General features: G+C 39.5%; 1 protein-coding gene across 1 annotated transcript in view; it reads right to left on the bottom strand.

Moving 5' to 3' along the window:
- Nucleotides 1–17,172, bottom strand: part of ajap1 (adherens junctions associated protein 1) — a 60,660-nt gene that overhangs the window by 11,821 nt on the left and 31,667 nt on the right. The window contains exons 3-4 of the mRNA XM_044117144.1: nt 1,621–1,708; nt 1,245–1,487 (exon numbers count right to left, since the gene is read on the bottom strand). Coding sequence (XP_043973079.1) covers nt 1,245–1,487; nt 1,621–1,708 — 331 coding nt within the window. The remainder of the gene's footprint in view (nt 1–1,244; nt 1,488–1,620; nt 1,709–17,172) is intronic.

Here is a 17,172-nt window from a genome sequence, read left to right as displayed (position 1 = left end):
GGCTACAGCCATTTTTAGACCTTGGTCATAGTTTTACTTTATCGGTGGGCCACCGATCCATAGAGGGGGGGTAGGATGTAACCGGGTGGTTCATTAGATTGAACACTGTTTATATAAAATAATTGTGGATTCCCACCCATGTCAGGTCCCTGAATGCACCATACCCCGTCACAGTATTGTTGGGCTTGTTAACGTATATAGGCACCAGGTGTGCCCGCCAAGTGACAAGTCAAGTCCATTGTGGCAGCTGGGATCTGTCGGATGAGCGCTGGTGCCGTGCTGGTCGAGCTGCTGAATAGGTAAATGGATTTTTGTCACTTTTGTCTGGTTTTGGCTTTATTATTGTCAGCAGAAACTTTATTGTCTGTTGTGGTATTATAGGTTGCTTATGTGCAATATTATGCTCTCACCCATGTACAGTTTTATGATGCTCTCAGTAATTGGCTAAGGGGTTGTCCTCTACAGCTGGAAATCTAGCAAAGCACCACAGAACCAGAACCAGGTTTTATATTTCTTTTTTTTTTTATGAATTAGCAGATAGGGCGCAGCTCTAAAGGACTGGACTGAGGCAACGGGAGATTTATATTTTCTTTTGTTCAATATTATTTGTGTGTGATGAATTTGTTTCTATTAGTTTGGTTTGTAGTTGATTTTGTTATGTTTCTGATTGCTTCCAGTGCTTTCCTAGATGCCTGTGCCAAATCAGGTCTTAAATTAAAATAAAGTATATTTTTAACATTGTCAAAGAAAGTATAAATAAAATATATTTTTGTATGCTACCTCTGTTTCATCATTCTAAGCCAGACTTACTTGAGTACTTTTAATTGGGAGACCCTAGGCTACTTGAACATATTTTAGTAGTCTACCAGTTGGCTTTAGAGCCACGCCCTCAGTCATCATCCGGGTCTTTCCCCCGTGTTACACAGGTATGAGGAGAAAGAGAGAGAAAATGGCACAGGGACGAGAGAGAGTTCACAAACTGGGTAACTAGGGAAATTATCACAAATAACTAAACTTAGCAAACTAAAATAACTAAGGACTGAACTGGTGTAAAACAGAAACAAGGGCGGTCTAATCAAAATAAGGAAACGATATTATGAAACTAGAATCAAACAATCAAAACAACCCAGGTCCTGACACCAACAACACAAGTGATTATACATTTTCAAGTGCATTCAACATTACTTCTGGCATGCAGAAAAGTTTTTTCCCTCTTTAATTTAGTCGTTTTTCCACCATCGTACCTGTTTCCATTGTAAGCCGTCTTGTACACAGGTGTCTGCTGGATCATCTCATCGGTGTAGATGGGGACGGCAGTCCGTACGCACTCATGTGAGCACTGCAGGCTGTCATTGTAGGCAGTGAAGATGTCCACCTTGCTGGGCACGCGGGCCGGCGTGAAGTCTGTCAGGTTCTGGCAGCTTTCCTCCTGCTGGTGGATCTTTCTCTGATGGCTATTGTGGCGGCCATTTCCAGACTGCGCACAGCTACAAAAACACGCACCAAAGACAAGAAGCAAACATAAAATCATACCTCGCACCTCTGACTAAGCTAGTAAGATTCTCTAAAACAGAAGCGTGACGAGGTGCTGTGAGTGGAAAGTAAAGGAATCTTTCCTACCAGTTTTTAAGGACGAGTGTTGTGATCAAGGCTGCGATCACCATGATGAGAGACACAGTGATTGTGATAATCTGGTGAACTGCCAAACCTGCAAGAAAAACATAAAGAAATCACAGTGATTTTCAGAGAAAATGTTTAGTTTAAGGCTGTGTAAACTACACCTTAGAGTTTGCAGGCTGTTTAGGCATTTCAGATATCTGTAGATACAGTATAATATCCTAAAAGAAACCAAATCTATTTCAAAAATCAGTTTTCCAACAAGTGTTCCACATCCTGAGCACCGTCATGCTGTAACATTTGCGCACCTCAAAGTAAGCAGCTTTTGCCCGAAGGCTTTCATTTAAGCTTTGAGCAGAAGCAAATTTTTTGATCCGATGTATCAAATGAAATATCTGATGAAAAGCAGAGCCTGAAAGGTAATCTGAGTTCTTTGAAAAGGGTGACAGATTGAGGAGGCAGCGAAGAAATAAAAATAATTGAACTTTTGGGAGTTTGAGGAAGACAACAGTGGATTCTTACCTAAAGAGCCAGGCAAAACATTATGGAAAATATGGCTTCACATTCGGCAACAAAACTTGATTTTGATCAGATCATATGGATTAAGGTTCTGTATTCATCTATACATGAGGTTCATGTCATGCAGTTGAAATAAAGGGTGTGTGTTTGTGAAATAAAACATAAAGTCCCTAATTTGTACAGCCTCCAAGTAAACATATAAAAGACTGAATTAAAATCACTTGTACCCTTCTCATTAGCCAATGGAGAACTCATAAATAAACAGTCCAACTCCAAATGACTAGGATTTAGAAGGTCTAATTCCCATCACCATAATCTTTAGCTTCCTTCAGATTAAAGTGTGGGTTCTGGCTGGGTCATTCCAAAGCAATATTAGTTACTCTAGCAAGAAAGAAATAGCTTGATAAACAGTAAATATTTTTAAATCTACATATGGCAGAGATCTCAATGATTTATCAGGACATTGAGGGTGCATTCACACTAGATATTTTTAGTCTGCTTTAATCAAGCGCTAGTAGTTCCTTTGCCTAGAATAATTTGTTTGGACAGGTGTGAAAGCACAAGTGAACTCTGACACAGATCAGAGTTCAGAAGTGATCAGACCGAGGTGTTTAGGTACAAAAACCTAGGTCTGCCTAAAAACCTTGTTTTGTGTGACATGAATTCTGTTATGGTTCGAATGCACATGTGAACACCAAGCGGACCATAGACTGCTTCAAAAGCACAATGCACAGGGCATTCTGGGTAAATGTAACCAAAATATTTACCCAGAATATAGAAGAAGCAGCTTGTGACCTTTTACCAAACACAAAATAGAAATCCTACAACTGCTAAAATATGATGACATTTTTGTTTACATTCCGTAAAGAAATTGTGCTCGTGTCTTCTTTGGAGGTTTCTTGTGTCTTGATGCAGCGCAACCACAGGCGAGGGGGATTAACAGTTTTTTAAATGGATTTGTTTGTTCCCTGGACATTAACAATTGTGTCAGTCAATATGTCCTGTCAGTTTTTACGAGGGGCTGAGCACTCCTAAAGGTCAGACCAAGAATCACCCCTACACTAAACTAATCCAGAACTAATCAACAGCGCAAGTCCAGAGGCCACACCTGTGACTTTGTCTCTCTAAAATAAGAGAGACAGTTCAGCTATCTTGATTCATATGCACCAGTCAAAGGGATTTTAAATTAGGCTTATCATAAATGTTCCTTATTTTACTATCTGAAGGTCAGGTTGAACTTTCTCTACTACTGAAGTAGAGAAAGACAGAAACAAAGCAAATGCTTATTGTTTACGCTGTCAATGTTCAACTCAAAAAAATTTCAAAACCCAGATTATAAATCAGCAAAAAATAGTCTAAAAATGACTGTTCCCATGCTGTTTCTTATTCTTAACAGCATGGGAACATCTAAAAAAGCAACATCCTTTATATTTTTATATTTTCAGACTGAAGTGAGATCTCTCTCACTTTTATTATCAAAGGCAGTTAGCTGCAACATTTAATGAATAAAACGGTTTTAACTGTGAAAGTGACGGGGAGACACGGATATGTGAAAAGCGCGAGCCCCTATGTATGAAAGAGTGCAAGATTGGCACTTCTGGGGTGGGGACAGACGGCTTCCGGTTCAGAGGGAGGGGAGGGGCACTGCTTTCTCTGGGCAGGCAATACCCTACAAGCTCACCGTACCGCTAGGCCTGGGGGGAAGCAGTTAAGCTTCTAACGCCAAGGAGAAACCTAGAAGCAACTTAGCCAATCCTAAAAAACCTAAGTTAAGAAAAGGGGATATTTGATAACAAGCCTGGTGAAAACCGCTGCCAGATCGTTAAGGTCTTCTAGTTCACTCGGAACAGCACGACTGTGATGAAACGTGAGGTATCGATTAGCCTTTTGCATTATATAACAGGGAAAATTACTGAAGCTCGAACGCCGGACGCTTATCCTTTGAGATTAATGCGACATCACCTTCTATTTAAAGTTACCTTTGATGGGTAGTGAATGGGACTCTAAGCAAAAATTTGATGAGAAACGATGATGCGATGATGGCCCTGGCGTGATGACTTGGTTACCGATTGGAGAAGCTCTGAGCTGATTGGTACCGATGTGACCTGGGGGATTATTAGCCGGCTTCACATTCTACAGCGCATATGACTGACTACTGAGACTAGGAGCACAGTTAGACTAGAGCTATAATTTACGGCTTGAGTCCATGCAGTCACCTCGCTTTTACAACTGCGAACGGCGTCATGAACTGTAGTGGCGGGTGGTGAGGCGGTGCAAGGAACCGAGTAGCAGTAAAACGATGATGTTTGGAGAAATTTATAGTCTGGTAGTCCAGATTATCCTAAATCCCAGGCAGCACTGCCGAGTGGAAACCAGGGCTCGAGACGGGTAGGAGCGGGGTGAACTGATGGACCGAGACGTGACGAGCGACAGCTACGAACAGAAGGACAGGGACTCTGAGACATGGTACAAAGCACGGGGTAATCAGGGAATGAGAGCACCTGGGGCAAATCAAGGGGAGAGGGACGACACAGAGACTCGGAAGGCACATGTTGAATCAGAGAAATTAATGCGGTAACCATGACAACCCATGAACGGCTCTACGTAGCTGGGTGGCTGAATAATACCGCTTTGCAAATGAATGTGGAGGGACACGGCCGCTGACTTGAGATGGACCGAGAAGCGGAGCTGAATGTCTGTTGCGGGCGTACTAAAGTTCGGGGAGGAGTATGTGGGGCTTGATGCCGGCGAAATGACAGAGGCTACTACTAGGTGCCGGGCGCTGAAGAAACGCAGTCGGCGATCCGCTTTGACGCCGCTGGGAGGGATGCTACTAGTTACTGATTTAATTATGCATTTATTCAGTTAAAGCTCTAAAGCATTTAAGCGCAGCCTGGGTGACGCATGCGAATAAGGCTTGCAAGTTCGGGAGGGAGATGGACTAAGAAAAAAGTCCTACGTTTCCTAACATTGCGAAACATGGATGAGATATGTGAGGATACGTCTTACCTGGAAGGCCCGAGGCGGGCGTAGCGTGGGAAATCCGACGGAAGGAGCGGATGACCGGGCTGATAGCGGCTATACGGAAGTGTGTGAAGTTGTTGGCGTAGGTCGGTGCGGCGAGACCTGGCGAGCCGGCCAAGGCCGTGAAGTGGGTAGCGCTGGAGCAGGTGACGGTGGATCCCAGTCAGCGAGAAAGCGGCGGGAGAAGCTGCTTGGAATGAATGACGTCCAGGGATTCTCTTCCATCTGGGGAGCGTCTGAGGGAAAGAAGCGGCCGAGCACGCGGCTAAGCGGCTTTATGACGGACATGAGAGGTGCGGGGGCGAGCAGTCGCTCTGAAAAGGGGTCTGGTGAGATATTTGACCGAGAGCTGAGGCGTGCGGCTGAACAGGTTGAGCGCGGTTGGGATGCGGAAGACGCCATGGATGGAGGTCCTTTTCAGCTGGGCCTTGGAAGGTGATTGGACGTGACGTGGCTTGATCCAGCGTTGATAGGACAGCGGTGATGGGCGGGATGCTCCGATAGGACGAGCCAGGTGGGGCTAAAGAGTCTTCCAGTTTGAATTTGCGCCCAGGCTTCATTTTTGAAAAGGACTAAACTCGAGGCGTTAAATCTCCCCTGCAACCATGGAAATGAATTCTGCTTGCATAAATAGAGTACTGTTTAGACAACTTAATCTTTTCTACCAAGTAGGACTGCTCTTTATACCTGGTCAGTTTCAAAGGAAAACAATTCAAGAATGGAAAGAACCCTTAAGAAAATGAAACACATGTTGCAGCTGGTAGGAGGCTAACAATAAAGACAAAATAGAAAAAGTATATTTCTTTTAAACAATGTGGCCTGAAACTACAAGCCAGGCAGGTCCACTAAGTTGTTCAGGTGAAATAAGTAAATAAATAGCTGCTTTTCCGCTGCTTATTACTGTCGGCTCGCTGCAAAGAGAAATACGTTTAATTTCTATTGTTGTATTTCCTAAACATTGCAAACAAAATCCTGCTTCAGAAGGAAAACATTTTTACTCCTCAGCAACAACATTTTTAAATGCCAAGACCAAAACTTTCTACATTTGTCCTCGCAACAGCTGCTTGTTTGGAGTGCTATCACAAGAAAGCTGCCCAGTATGAGCAGGAGACTCATACTGGGCATGCTGGTCTGTACACATGACACGGATGGAGCAGTACAGAAGGAAACCAGCAGAGAGCGAGAAAGTATGAGTAGTTGGTCAGAAGCTGAGTGAGGATTTAAAAGTTTTCAGATTACGTATGTCTGTAAATCAACGTCAGAGGGGATATTATTTCCTCCCTTTTGACTCAACTGATAATTCGTTTGCATTCCCGCTGTACGTAAGCGTTCATTGTCACAGCCACTGAAACCAGCGGTACCAGAATTTGCCTGTTTAGTCCAGATGTCACATTTGCCCAAATAAATTGCACTACAAAGCACAGCTGATTTATTTCTGAGGTTCTGCCAAAACTAAAAACTGTAAGCCATTTATATATATATTTTTTTGACAATATGGCACAAAACTCTCAAAAAGGAATGAAGTTTGAAAAAGTAATGCTCATATATTAAGTGATGAAAGCATGCATCTTGTTTGTCAAATTTTATTGGCTCAAGAAAGAACATGAGGTAAAAAGGAGAAATTAAATGGGAACCTGAGTTTGTTTTTTGCTCAGTATCTGGTTTGTGCCCATAGGAAAACTTCCAAATCCTCTCTCTATTTTAAGCTAAAGAAGCTAGACAGATTGGGAATTGGAAGATGTATCCATTCAACAAACAGTGGCCTCAGTGATGCGTGACAGTCAACTGGAACAGCTGGTTGTGCTTGGTCACACAGTGATGTGGGACGTCACCCCATTCCTCAAACAGCACCTGTTGCAAGTCTGCCAATGTGACTGTGTTTGTCGCATCCAAATTCATCCATAATTGTTAAATGGGACTCAGGTGACAACAGCAGGCATGCTGAGTCACGAACGTCACAATTAGTTACCTGATTCAGAAAACTAAGGTAGTAAGGAAAACTATGAGATAAGATGTGAACAAAAACTAAAACAGAGCACAATAAGCAAATCAAAAATGACACAGAACTGGCTACGTCTCAAAATAACATTATATCGCTATAATGGTAGTAATCTATTAATGAGGAGACTTCATGACTCCAGTTCCTCTTTCCTCCTAACAAACTGTATTTGTTAGGGGGTAAAAACCCCACTGGTCTTAAACATGCCAAGCTACAGCTTTTATATAACATGAATAGATTCATTTTAGAAAATAATTGTTAGGATTTTTGTTAAAATAGTAATGTTAACAAATCATAAGTTGAAACTATTATTTTCTGTAAACAAAGGCAACATTTTGGTGATTCAGTGTGATGCCACTGTTTAAAACATTAAGTATCAATCTATACTGTTGTCAAAATTACTTTTGGTTTTCATTGTTTTTATTTACAGTGCCCAGCTCTGCGTGTGGAATAAAGCTGTTAAATTGTGGAGCAGTTTTTTTAAATGTCGTCCTCAGATATTATCTTGAGCAGGGAGTCGTTGTCTGGTGATTCTTGTGGCTTGAGAAAAAAAAAATAAAAAAATGTAAAAGTAAAATGTAAATTAATCTAATTGCTTTTATTTACACAGACTGTTACTATTGAAATAACATATTGACTACTACTGGCTATTACATTGTCAATAATGCTCTTTATGCCATATTTTATAGGTATATTTTGATTTTGAATCCAAGCACAAATACAGAATTATCAAACTTCTTACACTTTCCAAACTCTAGTCTTAAAAGCATTAAGAGTAATGGGTAGGTGGTATTCCCGCATTAATGCTGTGCTTATTTTGTTTTTGGCTTCCACACCAAGACTGTCTCTTTTTTTCCAACAGTAATTATTTGTAAACATATACAATTTTATTTTTGCGTAAACAATGGAAAAGTCTAGAATCTCATTTTCAGCCAGATTGATGCCTTTGCAGAGCAGAAGGTGAGGGTCAGAGAGGCTGTGCTGGAAAAGTGATAATTAAAGCATTTTCTGTCGTGTCGCTCCGAAAGGTCTTTAAACTGCAGGTCTGGTTTGACAAAAAAAACAAATGTGGTTTCGAAACCACAACCTTTATAACCCCAGTACACATTCATGCCTACTATTAATTAAATCGAGAGTAAAATTTCTTGGAAATGAGAAATTATGTTTTCATTAAATGGATATTGAACCACTGGGCATGCATGTGTGAGTTACTGCTGCATGTGCATGCTGAACTGTCTCAGTATCAATCATTCTCTGCAAGAAGCCAACAGTACTCACTCCCACTTAAAATCGCACAAACTGGATTTACGAGAATAAATTAATTTAATGGGAACATTAAACTGAGAAGCAATTAAACAAACAAGAAGAAATTTAGAAAAAACTAACATTGTTTGAAAACAAATAATGCAGATATTTTTAGGTGTTTCAAAATTTATGTACTTTGCAAAGCTGCATTGGAAAAAAACCTTTTTCACATCATGTGACCAACCACCAGATGTTACTACTCACGGAAAAGACGAAGAAGAAGACGGGAAGTGGTAGGAGGATGATGGCGCAGCATGTTTTTAAAACGTGTTATTGCGGGAACAATCTTAATGACGTGCAATTTTAAATGCTTTTCTTATTCAAGGGATACGCCGCAAAATTGCGAAATTGTGTTTTTTCGACTTGAGCGGAACATCAACAAAGTATTGCGCACATTTGTAATGAACACGCAGCTACCGCTTGATTAAAAAAAGCTCCTTAAAAATATGAGAATTCCATTTCGCTCTTAAGAGTTGCAGCTCAAAGAGCCTGAACCTCTCCACTCCCTCAAACCAGAGAGCACATTTGCCAAAGATTATTCGGTCCATGCTAATGTGCTGCACGACCTCTCAATGATTGCCTCAACGCCCTCCTTCCTGCAACCCGGCACCTTTTCGGGACGGTGGAGGAAGACTTCCGTCAAAGGTTGCTCGCTGATGGCTCAGAATTTCCAATTAACATTAATGTCAAAGTGTCAATCTAGGCTGATTTCCACTGAGTAACCAAGCAATCTAAAACACTCATTGCCAAAAGCAGCAGCAGCAGCGAGAGAGAGGCACAGGGCAGGAAGAGAAGGAGAGATCAGATACAATTACTCTAAATGCCTTTTCATTCAGTGTCAAAGGCATTGCTGTATAATTCAGGCAGCCAGCGTTGCAAAATGGTAAAATGGCAGAAAACGGGATGGCCATGGTATATTGCCTCAATGATAGTCCCCATAAAGGGAGGTACACTCATCTTGAGTCTGCATTAGAAACAGCGGGAGAACACTCAAGAGCTCATCACACAGCAGACAAATGAGAATAACAGCAATTTTAAGAGGGCTGAGAAGTGCCTCTGCTTCTAATGCTGCTTCAAACAGCCACCCTGTGCTGTCAGGAAATTCTTTTTATTTTTATTTTTTTTAAATCAGAACGAAAAAGAAAAACAACTTGAAACAGCAGGAGGAAGAAATTGGGCAACTGGAGAGTTCCTGATTTTATCTCCTTCCAAAACTCTATTTTATAAATATAAAGAAAACCCTTTTAACATAACATATCCTGCTGCAACTTATCAGAGCGACATAAACAAAATCTCCAGAGATTCTCATTCGACATCTGTAGTTTTTGTCTATGAGGCAGATGTGCCAGAAAGAAGGAGTCAGAGGCTGAAAGTGAGGTGACATCTGCTCGTTGCGGCCCGTTCCTCTCCTCTTGGCGGAGTCGTCTGTAAATCAGCGACAGAGGGTTTGACTTTGCACGGCTGTCACCGGGCATCAGCATTTAAGTCCAGATTTAACGCTTGAGAAAAAGATTCATTTTACCCACGTTATCGTGAGTCAATCCCGAGAGCTATGGCAATTTTATTGGATTGCCATGGTAACTGTTGGGAAAAGTGATTTCTCTCCGTCTCTGTGTGTCTTTGGCTGTTGAGGAGGCTGTACTGTACGCCTCTACGGGTCTACCTGAGGTCAAAATGCTGCTTTACAGTGTTCACACAGCCAGGATTCTTAGAAATTGATTTATGAAACACTTAACATAGTTTACATGCACAAAAATAAATATATAAATAAAAAAAAACCTGTGGGGTTACTTCATTATTTGAAATACCAGGTTTATGCTGCTGGGATAAAAGTTGGGCGGCTTTAACATTTGGCCATAAACTGTGACCCACTTCGATAGGTGAGAAAACAGAAGAAAAAAAGCCTCCTCATCCTTCACAGACCGCCTTTTTCTGTCAGACATCCCTGAGCCACATTTACAACACGAACTAAGAAATGGTATGTCTTATTTACATTATTTCAACTAACAGAACAAGTATGTTCACCTCAGACAGCATTCGTGTTTTATCTAATGCTAATGCTAGCTATGTTCACTTGTCTGGTTTTGACCAAATAACGATAAAGTCAAGATAAACAGACAAAGACGATAATCTAAGTTTTCACTGAAGTTAGTTACGGTAGATTAGTTTTTCTTTCAGCTGTGTTAAATTAATAGTTAAATTTTGACTTTTAATGAAAAATATTTGTTTTAATTGTAGCATTTCACGGTCAGCGTCCACTGAATGAAAGATGTTTTCACACCTGATAGTCCGATAGACTCTGCCTGATCGGGGACCAACATTGCAACATGTGTTACATTTTCAGCTGGTGCTGTCAAATGAACGAAATCCTTTAAAGAACGTTTACCCCTTTAACTGTGGTGACATTGTGTCAGTAAACAATTTAACAAACAAGAAGAACAGAAATGACAAAGACATGAGAGAAATTCCTTTCTTTACAAAATCTAAACAAAACTGGAGGAGAATCAGATTTTACCAGTTACAGGCTTTGTCCTCAGCAAAACACCACGAGCCATTACTCTCATTAGCACCAGACTCACACGTTCGTTCACCTGCACTATGGTCCGTTTCCTGGTTTTGGAGCGGTCCCCGGTCCGCTTGGCATTCACATACACAGTCGAACCACGCCAGAGTTCACTTCAACCATGCCACGGTTTTCAGGAGGACAAGAGTTCACTTATTTTGGTTTGCGTCAGAGCTTTATTGTACATTCAGACCTCCCCAAAAGAACTGAATCTCCCAGGCAAACAAACCAGAGTTTGATTAAAGCGGACCAAAGAGGCCTGGTGTGAATCTACCCTTAAACTTTACCTGTGAATCTATTCTGTCATTTATCAACATTACAGGCTGGTGATCAATTTAGTCCACCATTTTAAAATATAGCCAGGTGGTATTGGAATACATATACTTAGAGCAATATGAGATCCTCACTACAACCAAGCAATATTCAAAGGCCATTGCCTACCTGAGTACTGTGACCAAGTTCATAGTTATTTTTTTTTTACCACAGTGTACTTTACTTCTAATGACATTCAGGTTTTATAGACTCCCAGGAACAATATCAAGGTTTTACTTACTCTGAAAAAAGCTGCAATATTTAATCTCCCATTCCACAGACCATCTAACAAGACCTAAGTTATCAGCAGTGGTTTGCTGACTGGAGTTTTAATCATTTCATATCCATAATGGAGCTGACAGCTCCATCTGCGTGGCGTAGAGGGGAGCCAGAGTTACAAGCAGCACAAACGGAGAACAATCAGCGAGCATCTGGAACCACCGCACTAAACACCCCCAACCCTTCTCCCCCACCCCCTCCTTCCTCACCACCTGTATAATGACCTGAGCACCAGGGAAGCAGGATCAACAGGAGCCATCCACTCAGAGCTGCAGCATCCATAAACCCCCCTCTCTCCCCTCTCCTGCCTCATCCTACCTAATTGAGACATTCAAAATGCTTATTATGCACACTAGTGGCAAGTAATTATTATAAGACAACACACATTATCGCCAACACTGTATTCTGTGTGTTTCTTTCTCAGTTTGGGCTTGGCCTGTGGCAAGAAATCAGCAAATTGAAGAATTACACCCACTGAAGGCAGCAAGTCATTAAACTTCAATGCATGCACTGACTGATGATGTGCAAGAGAATAGCTCAAACTAGTTAAATGAGGCAGAAAACTTGCAAAGGCTGCTTTCTGAAGGACACCGATCTGATTAAAGGACTTTTCATTGTTTTGAAATTGTATGAATGATCACAAAAGAGTTGATTATGTTGTCCTGCATTTTCTATGAAAACAATTTTTATAGTGAAAAGTCACTGTTGTTCTTTAAAAGACAGATTGAAGCTCCATCAGTCAATTAAAACAATAATTAAGGACATTTTCTAAGTATGGCTTCTGGCCCCAAATTGCATTAATCCAGTATGACAATGAAATCTTTATACTGAAGAGTGTAAGTATTTAGCTAATAGGTAACACTTCAAACACTTCAATGGCTAACATAAAACCAGATGTACACTTTATGTTATTCTATTATATACTGTGAAACTGTACAGATATTTACATTCTACCACCAACCTAACATGCAAACACCTATGAAAACATCTCCATCCTCGAAAACAATGTACACCAACTTTTCCACTTTTCCACTGGTTGGTGTTTACTTGTGTAAGAAACTTTTTAAACTCAACTCTGGAATTATTTCAGTCACACTCTATAAATGTTGTGATTTTTGTCAGATAAGTATCTAAAAAATAACCTTGTATCATAGATTAAACACACTTAACACACTTATCTCATTAAGTTGAGATTTTTGTGCTAAAAATGTTTCTCTTTTATTATTTGCTTTAATGTGATATTCTACTTTTAGTTGTTGAGTTTGCATTAGCTTCAGAAGAACTCTGAAGGTAACACAGCAATTTCCAATCGTGATGCAAGTGATTCCGGTCAATCAGTTTAAGGCCTTGACAAAAAGATAGATTCTGCCAAAATGTCCTACAGTTTTGCGGTTCCATCTTGTCACGGATGCAGATGGGAACGTTTTACACATTCATTTCTGTTTCTCTCTGTGATCCGAGTTTCACTAACTGAATCACTTATCACAAATGTTTGAGCATGTAGAAATCTCAACCACAAAAACATTTTTACAGATGCATCTTCCTTGACAAAGTATCCAAACTTGAATTAAAAGCAGAAATTAGATGTCATTTTATTGTGCGGACTCAGTGAAACCAAGAAAACAGAAAACAGCATTCTGTCTCTTCCTCCAACTAAATTAAGAGTAAAAATGCCTGGAGGTTGTTCTGATAAGACTCACAAATAAATCATTTATTTCCTAGTGCACTTTCTTCTTCTCCAAGCAAAACTTTTCCCAACTCCTTTTCCAGAAACTCTCGATCAATTTGAACAAAAATATCGTGGCTTGCCTTTTTAGCAGTAGTCATTCAGCTGACAGCATAACAAAATCTTATGCATGTTGGAATTATTAACTTTGATCTACTTATTTTTAAGGAAAGCCCCTTCTGAACATATATTCCAACAGGTCTGGGCACGGAGACAAAACAGTTCAATGCTAACAGGTGCTGAGTCAGGCCGGCTCTTTAGTGATGTTGCCCTAGCCTACAGACATCATCCATGACTCACACGTGGAGCGTGGTGAGAGGGACTATTTCTGTGTCACCACATGGCCGGTTTTTAAACCAAAACAAACCAGTTCCTGAATTGTGAAATCCCAAGCAATAAAAAAGAAAAAGAAAAGGAAAATCATAAAATTCATCTGATTTGATGGCAGAGATAATGTTTTAAATTAATTCCTTCACCCTGAAACACTCTTGATTATGAGGTATAGTGAACTTTCCATCTGAATTAAGATGAGGCTTCGTCTGTTACTCTATCAGACGGCATATAATCTGCCTGCTACCGCTATTTAACCAGAATGAGATTATGCGTCTAATTTTAAAAATCAAGTCAATGTAGTTAGTAAGACGAGGAAACGTTAACATCTTCTTCATATTTTAAAGGAACTTGAATCTTTTGCTCATTCCAAATCCTTAAAGGAACAAAGGTGCAGCCCAAAATCCGACTAGAAAATCTAAAATGCACTGATGCATAACAGTTTAGCATTCAAATGCTACTACCTTTTCTTTTCACTGTGCAAGTTGAAGCCAGATGCTTACATACTGTCTAAAAGATAAAACATCTATTTTCAATGTCTGACATATTTATACAGCTCTCTTGAACATCTGGTTTTAACTGCATCTCATTTATTGAACTACTGCTTTAATAAAGAACCCCCAAAGAGCTTCAGTGAAAGAGCTTTTTTTTTTAAGGTTGCCACATCAACTTAATGATCTTCCTGTAGTCAACGATCTAACAGCTACAACCTATTCTTCTCCTCTCTTCTGCTATTTGTTTTCACTGCCGCTCTGCTATAAATCCTGAATCTTTCTCCTTTTCCCCAGACAGTTTAGTAAACATTTACATCTTGTATTATGTGACCTCTTGACTGTGATAATAAACAGCTCATAAGTAACATCAACCCCACTGGCCAACAGCAGGGTGTCAGAGGAATATGTGAAAGGACAATGAAACATTTTAAAGACTGTCGTTTTACACTTTTATTTTAATGTAAAATGTACAGCACTCTCCACTATTACTGCTCCCCCGGCAAAGATGTTCATGAAAACCCTGCAATAAATAGTTGTTATGGAAACCCCAAAATGCTGGTATTCTCTAGTGGCGTGGGTTGAGCTTGTGATAGTTCCCTTACCATCATGTTCAGTATGTGTGATTAAAAAATAAATATTGGACCTGGTTCCGTTTTGTTCATCTCAGTTAAACTCAGCAAGAATTGCTCTTAATACAAACACTGACTAGATTTGGTGAGCAGCTCTTTTGTGATTTCTCTATTTAATGTAAAGAGCATGTGGTCTCCTCATTCCCATTTTGAAGTAAAATACATCACATTTTATATAAACGTAGAACAGTCATGTATCAACAGAAAATCACTGAGCTGCATCTGTTTTTATAGAAATTATTAGAGGTAACTGTAGCGCTATTTAATTTGTAATAATTATGTCATAACAGAGGATTCACTTTGCCTCTGAATAAAACTGTGAAAGCAATAAATAGGATTTTTTCTACTATTTCCTGTGTTAGATTATGCTGCTTCTATGAGAGATACATTTGTTTTAATGCTTTTTACTCAATTTAGTAAGCGTGACATTACCGAGAGCCATAAAGGTACTTCATAAAAATGACAGCCACAATAAAAACACTACAAGCTATAAACGTCTTTCGTCTTACTTTAAGTGTGAAGAATGAAATCTGGCACAATGTTAAATTCCTGCTGTCATTTGTTTAGGCCCTCTCTCCACACCTGACTTCTGTACGACTTCTTCTACATTTAAATATAGAGACAGATCAGAAATATGATTTTTTGTGAATTTTAACTGTTAATATATTCCATTTTTCTATGATTTTACTCTTTTTATGAGTGAATTGGTGTATGCAGGCTATTTTGTGCAAAGATGTATGCATCTTATCTTCATCCTTTTGACCCAGGGTCTAAGCTCTTAGACATTTTTTAAGTCAAAGCTTTTATGCAAAATATATGCATATGTAGAGAGTACATGTTTGGTCTGAAAATGTATTGTCCACTTGTAAAAATGAAAAATTGCTTCATCAAATGTATGCTGCTGGTAGTCTTAAAATAAAACTTGCATAACACCAAGTGAAACAGATTTTTTTTTTTTTTTTTTGTAAAACAGGAGTAGGAGGCAGAAAAAAAATCCTGAGGTGGGATGAAGTAAACAACCAGCAGAATATGATTAGCAGGATAAATATTAACGCAGATGAACAAACTGCAAACAACTTTCATTTATCACTGAAGTCTCAAGTTAGTTAAAGAAATTTCAGCCTGCAGCTGTTAATGCTACAGATGTTGGGATTTTGGGTTTTTTGTCCTTAATGGCGGTGACAAATCAATCTAAGCAGACTGCAGCTTCCAGTTCACCTCAAACAATTAAAAGGCGTGGAATTACTACATCATTCAATACACAGTGTATAGAATTATTACAGTGTTACTCTTAATATGAAAGGTGATTAAAGTTTTCATAGGAATGTAACTGATGCCTGCAGCACACTGATCACAGATCAGCAGGGGTTTGTGAAGTAGTGAATGGAAAAGGTGATTTAAATTAGAAAATCCAAAAGTTTGAATAACGCAAAGCTAATATAATGTAGTCAAATGCAGCCTCTTTGGGCAGGTTTTCTAAATATTTAATCACAAAATATGACACCGTAGTTTTGTAAATAAGCTTCGGCAGAGCTCTAAACTAACATTTTTGTGATGGTTAAACTGGTGTGGTGAACTTTATTCTTCGGCGCACCAGCACAAACGTCAAGTGCACCCAAGTTTTTAACCACACCGCATTCAGCGTTGCAGTTTTACGGATTTGCTTTTTTTTTTAAATCACAGTATATTTAGGTAATACTGGGTGCAGCACACAAACACAGGATTGGTGGTGTCTGTCAGAATTATTGTGAATCATTTCTGAACAATATCGTACTTACTGACGTTTCACATATACTATTCAACAGATGCATATGTCACATTTTTCAGAGAGGTTGTTGTGGAAAACCAGAAAAACCATTGGACAATCTGCTGGCCAGTATTACTTTATTATGAAATGAGCATTCAGTGAAGAGAGAATCAAAACATTTATTTCTGATGTTCTTTGGGTAAATATTCAGAGTATTGGAAAAAGAAATCTAAAGAGCTGATCCCTGAATACTGAGTCTTGTACAGATAAGAGACAGGGAGCATCAGCTGTCAACAGGAAGGCTAACTGGACTACCACAAGTTGATTTATTTAGTCAAGTTGAGCCTTCTAACACAATTTGTCATGAAACAAGCAGGATTTAGAGATACTTCCTATTGGAAGACCTAAAGGCAACGTAGGAATCTGCAGCTAGCAATGCTAACTGCACTAAGTAAGCTAATTATTAATAAAAGTTGTGTAAACAAATATGTCAGTTTTATTTGTTTAAGACTTCATTTACCTAAAACTCTCTCTTAATTTATTGAGTTGTTTTGAGCCACTTAATCAAACAAGTTCAGTGTAATGTTGCCTCTTCAAATGAATAATTAATGACCGTTCACTGCAGAAA

Source organism: Gambusia affinis, linkage group LG01 (assembly GCF_019740435.1).
Source record: "Gambusia affinis linkage group LG01, SWU_Gaff_1.0, whole genome shotgun sequence".
Taxonomy (NCBI): Eukaryota; Metazoa; Chordata; class Actinopteri; order Cyprinodontiformes; family Poeciliidae; genus Gambusia; species Gambusia affinis.
The sequence above is the reverse complement of the archived record's forward strand: the minus strand, read 5'-3'. Positions and strand labels throughout refer to the sequence as shown.